This window comes from Scyliorhinus torazame, chromosome 4, assembly GCF_047496885.1.
Source record: "Scyliorhinus torazame isolate Kashiwa2021f chromosome 4, sScyTor2.1, whole genome shotgun sequence".
NCBI lineage: Eukaryota > Metazoa > Chordata > Chondrichthyes > Carcharhiniformes > Scyliorhinidae > Scyliorhinus > Scyliorhinus torazame.
This window is the reverse complement of record NC_092710.1, coordinates 109,994,883-110,000,882: the sequence shown is the minus strand read 5'-3', so window position 1 is coordinate 110,000,882 and position 6,000 is coordinate 109,994,883. Positions and strand designations below refer to the sequence as shown.

The following is a 6,000-nucleotide window of genomic DNA, read 5'->3' as shown; positions in this document are numbered from 1 at the left end:
TCAGCAATATCCTCTAGCCCTACAATCCTCAGAGATCTCCACGTTCTTTCAATTATGGTCCCTTGCACAAAATTGCTCTGCCATTGGTGGCTGTAATTTCAACTGCCATCGAGAGGGAATACCCTCGGTAACCTCTTCGTCTTTCTCCTTTTTAAAAATCGGTAATTTAAACCGATCTTTGACCAGGCTTTTAATGCCCCCCCCCCCCCCCCCCCCCCGGAGATTTGGTGTTAAATTTTGTTTTCAGCAGCTTCATAAAATCCCTACAGTGCAGAAGACGATTCAGCCGATCGAGTCTACACTGACCCTCCAAAAGAGCACCCTAACTAGGGCTACTCCTCCGCCATATCCCTGTAACCGCATCTAACCTGCACATCTTTGGATTGTGGGAGGAAACCCAAGCAGACACGGGGAGAAGGTGCAAACTCCACACAGATGGTCACCCAAGGCCGGAATTGAACCCAGGTCCCTGCCGCTATGAGGCAGAAGTGCTAACCACTGTGCAACCTTGCCGCCCAGTTGGTTTTTCTTTAAGGGGCTAATGGTGCTGTGTGAATGCAAGATGTTGTTGTTCAATCCAACATTGGGCCATTTTCTCTGCTGCTTTCCAAAATAGCTAGCTGGCGCAGACATCCTCACAACCTACAGTGATTTTCTTGCCCGAGAGGCCATTTGGCTTTGCAACAACAAAATAAACCACAAACTTCAACTTCCAAACATCGAATTAAATTTTTTATTTATCAATATATTAGACACAAAAAAAACAAATGGATCAAAATAAATCGCTCATGCATGTGCTTACAAAAAATAAAAATAAAAGTGCCAAAAATACAATATTTACTAATTGGAACATTTTATCTTTCTCTATACCGGTTTCAGCAGTACCAGGGCACTGGAAAGACAACAGTGCTAAAATAAAACAAATAAAATCACTGCCTACTCCTGAACATCATGCTCAGATTTAAACTTCCTACTCACGTCAAATTCAAAGCAATGATGTACAAATCTGTTAAAATGTCATCAAAAAGTTATCAAAGTTAGAAAGAGACCACGCATATCAATTAATTGCTTTCTGCTAGTTAATGGTCATGTTGACAAGAATTTTGGCAGCGTTGGTTTGCAGTCTGAAAGCTTGCTGCTGGAAAGTTTGCAATGGAAAAAGAGTTAGTTTCAATGCACAGATTAAACTCAATAGCCAAGGTATATGGTAGTTACCTTCAGGCTGTTTAATATTTCAGGGCTTTCTGAATTCAGCTCTGCATTTGCTCTCACTGCCTTCGGCCACGGGTCCTGCAGCAGAAAAGCTTTCAATGGTTACAAAAGAAAAATAAAGAGGCCCCTTCAAATTGTTTGGTCTGGAGTTTCACAGGAAAGGGACCAACTGTTCATCGCATAATCAAAAGGTATAAGTGGGTAGGTAGCTGTATGGCTTAAGAAATCACAGCCATTTTGTGAGGTAGAGTTGGTACAAAGGTCATTTAAAACCTGCAAATCTACTCAGGTATCAGAATGAAAAAAATTTCATTTGGAAAGACTGATATCACAAGGTGTAGTTAAAGGGACGATGACAAGGGTTCTGATAATGTCATATTAATGCTTTGCAAGGTCACTAGAAATGTTTGCAAAAATGAAGTGAATAACCTGTTACCAACTCCTTAAATGGTCAAATGCAGGTAACTATAACTAGTCTAGGGTCAGAGAACTGTTGCATTGTACGTTTTAGGTTTCACAGTAACACGTTTCTCTGGGAAAGAAAGTCTTGCACGTATAACATGCCTTTCATTCGATCAGGGCATCCCAAAGTACTTTGCAGTCAACTGAGTACTGTCACTGCTACATATTATTTTATACTATAACAAAAAAGTGTGTTGGCTGGAGTGTGACATCCAATTTTGATATTACCTAGTGAACCTCCTGTGACATTATTCACACAAGACTGAACATGAGGGCTGTTGTTTGGTCAGGGGCATTGCACTAAGTAAAGTGACTTTAAAGGCTAAATGATGGAATTGCTCACACAGGGGTCAATATAGAGGTCATTTAAAGACATTACATGAAGCCACCCAGTTAAGGATGGTTAAAGGAAATGGACAGACTGTTTCTGGAGTTCTTCTTCTGTATACAATTTCCTGAGTTGCAGCAGAAAGTTGAGTTAGACATGGAAATGCGATGGGCAGGAAATACACTACCAGATGTGTTTCTTGAAAAATGACTGGCAAATCAAATCTCCTATTGGGTTGCTCACAATGATTTACAAGAGGAAGAGAATTACACCAAGCCTCATGTTTATATTAAAGACAGGCATTTTGAAGGGCTGAGTCTTTGACTCAATATTGTGAAATCCCGGTTCAGAACATTTTACCCACCCCACCCCCGTGACAATATTTTCAATGGATTCAGTTATGTGAAGAAATTATTTACTTAGAAGATTAACTGAAGTATCAGTTTTGATAATGTTGAATTTTGTGATAAGACCTGTTTATCTTGTAATGGTAGGGAAACCATGCACTAAACTGGAAGTTTGAATGCAATCGTGTTGTGCTATTCCTCCAACACCTGTATACTTTTTGTGCTAAGTCGACCAAAGAAAAGCTGCACTGAAATATCAAACAACTGAAGCAAAATAACTTATCAGTGGACTTGTTCAGAAATCAAGAGACCAGCTACTTGATATTATGGGAGAAATACTTTCAGCACCTGGCAAGCATTGCAAATGGTCTTCTTTCAAAGAATCCATTTCCAAGTGTGCAACCAGCAACTTATTTGGCACTGCTGATAATCAGTTAGGAATGAATAATGCCAGTGCACCTTTTAAGATAGATTGGGCACGGGGAGCAAAGGGACCAAACACACTAGGGCAAGCAAATGTACTGCAAACTTAAGGCACAAGTCTTCCTACGGCTGCGCTTCTAATGTGTATACTCTGAACAGGGGCCGACTTGTTTTACACCAGAAACAAAATATACAAATCATGAAATATTTTTAAACTCGCTTGACCCTAAATTCCATTTTCACTGACAGCCAGCTACATGGTCCCAGATCCAGAGGCACGAAGATTCCTGAAAATCAATTTTAAAAAGGATATAGCACGTCATAGAAAGGATTCCGTCTTGTAAACTTGTCCCGTCAGTTTTCGTGCTCCTGATTCGGCGTAAGAATCTGTAATGAAACAACTCTGGGTGTCCTGTTGAAGGCCAGAGGAGCCAAGTGCCAGTTGGTGCTGATAACTGACGGTACACTCTGATCAAGAATAGTCCCTTACAGCAGCGATCAGAGCCTGTGCTGGTTTGGCACCTCATGAGTTAACAGCAGTGTCTCCATATTCCTCATTCCAGCGTTTGTACCCTTCCAGAGTCTGAGAGCCCACACTGCGTTTGATCTTCCTCCTTGAGTCTTCAAAGTCAGTCAGTCTGATCGTTCTCACCTTGGACAGGCAGAAGAATAAAGGTTACAAAGTCGGGTCTGGTTAAGCAGCATGTAGTAACTCTCACACACAACACTCCCTTGGTTCATCACCAACACCGCGCCAGCCCAATCTTATCCTTCACCTATAGTCTCCTTATAACTCTACCATGAGCATATCAACATGTATGGTTTACCAGCAGAGGAACAAAATGATCAAAACCCCATCCTTGGAATGATGTTCTAATGAAGCAATCTACGCTGCTGAAGAAGGGTATGTTAACACCAGCAATTTCGCACATGGGATTGTTTTAAACATAGGAGAAGTGAACCATACCTCACTAGCCGCCATATTCCTCACTTCGTCTGGCTTCAGCTCTGAACAAAAAGGAAAAGATGTAATTTTAACAATTGAAAAACTTAAAACCAGAGTTTGAAATAACATATAATGAACACCTCGGCACTTTTGAGTCTAGGAAAAGTGACTGCAAAGCAGTCAGATTGTCGTAAAAGCCCAGCTGATTCATTAATAATCCTTTAGGGCAGGAAGCCTGCTGTTTTTACCCAGCTTGGGCCTGGTGAGACTCAGTCCTGGAACAACAAAATGATCTCTGAAGTGGTCTGACTCTCAGTTGTGCTAAACCATTAGCACCACCATCTCAAGGTAACGAAGGATGGGCAAGTAATGCTGGCTTTGTCATCGACAACTATTATGCACAAAATTAATTTTTTTAAAGATTAATTATTGACACACTGCGCGAACGAACGAATTGGAAGTGGGGCAGGACCGAAGCTTTCAAAGGCAAGACTATTTTTCCCCCCAGCATATGCAGTAATCGCCATGCCAGGCAATAGCTTCTGCAGTGGTAAATGGAGCTACACCGCTGAATTCGGTCAGGGGCAGTCTTCAATGATTTGAGTCTTTGATTGGGATGTAGCACAGCTGCAGTCTGGGTTCTACAGCAAAACTATAGCAAACAAAGTCTCCATGTAGAGCATGGTGCATGCTCCAGTAAAATATAGAGTGGGGGATAGCAACATAATACAAAGTAAGTAAAAGCTATCACAGTTACTTATAAAACAGCTTCTCTAGTCTTTCAGTTACATCTTCAGCTGTCTAAATAGCTATTTAAGAACTTAAGAAATAGGAGCAGGAGTGGGCAATTAAGCTCCTCTTGTCTGCTCCACTATTAAATACGATCATGGCTGACCTCATATTGGCTTCCCTGCTCGCCCCAATAATCCTTCATCCTGCTACTAATTAAAAACCTATTCATCTCTTCCTTAAATCTGTTTAGTGTTCCGGTGTCCACTATACTCTGGGGTAAAAAATTCCACAGATTTACGACCCTTTGACTAATTCCATTCTAGAATGTCCAACAAGGGGGAAACACCCACTCTACATAATAATAATCTTTATTAGTGTCACAAGTAGGCTTGCATTAATACTGCAATGAAGTTACTGTGAAAATCCCCTAGTCGCCACACTCAGGCGCCTGTTCGGATACACTGACGGTGAATTCAGAATGTACAATTCACCTAACAGCATGTCTTCCGGGACTTGTGGGAGGAAACCGGAACACCCGGAAGAAACCCACGCAGACAAAGGGAGAACCTGCAGACTCCACAGTGTGACCCATACCAGGAATCAAACCGGGGTCCCTGATGCTGTGAAGCAACAGTGCTAACCACTGTACTACCGTGCCACCCATCTACTCTGTCAATCTCCTATACCTCAATTGGATCGCCTCTCATTCTTCTAAACTCGTGGGTATAGGCCTAAACTGCCCAATCTCTTCATAAGACAAGTACTTCCTCCATTCCTGGAATCAATCTAATGAACCTTTTCTCTGAACCGTCTCTAGTGCATTTACTTCCTTTCGAAAGGGGAGCAAAACTGTGCACAGAATTCCAGATGCGGTCTCGCCAATGCCAGACAGTTGCAACAGCACTTCCCTACTTTTATACTCTATTCCATTAGCAATGAATGCCAAAATTCCATTTGCTTGCCTTACCACTTGCTGCAGCTGCATACTAACTTTGTGATTCATGCACAAGGACACCCAGATCCCTCTGCACCAAAGCATTTTGAAGTTTTTTGCCGCTTAAATAACAAGTTGCCATTTTTTCTCCGACCAAAATGAATAACCTCACACGTATCTATGTTAAATTCCATCTGCCAAACTTTGGCTCACGCACCTAACCTATCCGTATGTAAATTTCTTATTTCCTCATTGCAACTTGCTTCCCCATCTATTTTAATGTCATCTCAAACTTGGCTATAGTATCTTCTAACCCTGCATCCAAGTCATTAATATAGATTGCAAATAGTTTGGGACCCGACGGCCAAACACTGTGGCACACCACGAGTTACAACTTGCCGATCAGAAAAAGACCCATTTATCCCCCTCTTTGTTTTCTGTCGGTTAGCCAGTCTTCTATCCAAGCTAATATGTTACCCCCAACCCCGTGGGATCTTACCTTATGTATTAACCTTTTGTGCGGCACCTTTTCAAATGCCTTCTGGAACTGTAGATACACTACATCTACATGATCCCTATTATCCACTTTGCTTATTACATCTTCAAAGAACTCTAG

At 41.6% G+C, this 6,000-nt stretch overlaps 1 protein-coding gene across 2 annotated transcripts in view; it reads right to left on the bottom strand.

The window, feature by feature from the left end:
• Positions 1–719: 719 nt before the first annotated feature.
• spast (spastin) overlaps positions 720–6,000 on the bottom strand; it is a 76,336-nt gene continuing 71,055 nt past the window's right edge. For both annotated transcript variants that reach the window (XM_072498476.1, XM_072498477.1), the window contains 2 exons: positions 3,740–3,780; positions 720–3,424 (listed from right to left, as the gene is read on the bottom strand). In XM_072498476.1, coding sequence (XP_072354577.1) covers positions 3,296–3,424; positions 3,740–3,780 — 170 coding nt within the window. In that variant the 3' untranslated portion in view covers positions 720–3,295. The remainder of the gene's footprint in view (positions 3,425–3,739; positions 3,781–6,000) is intronic.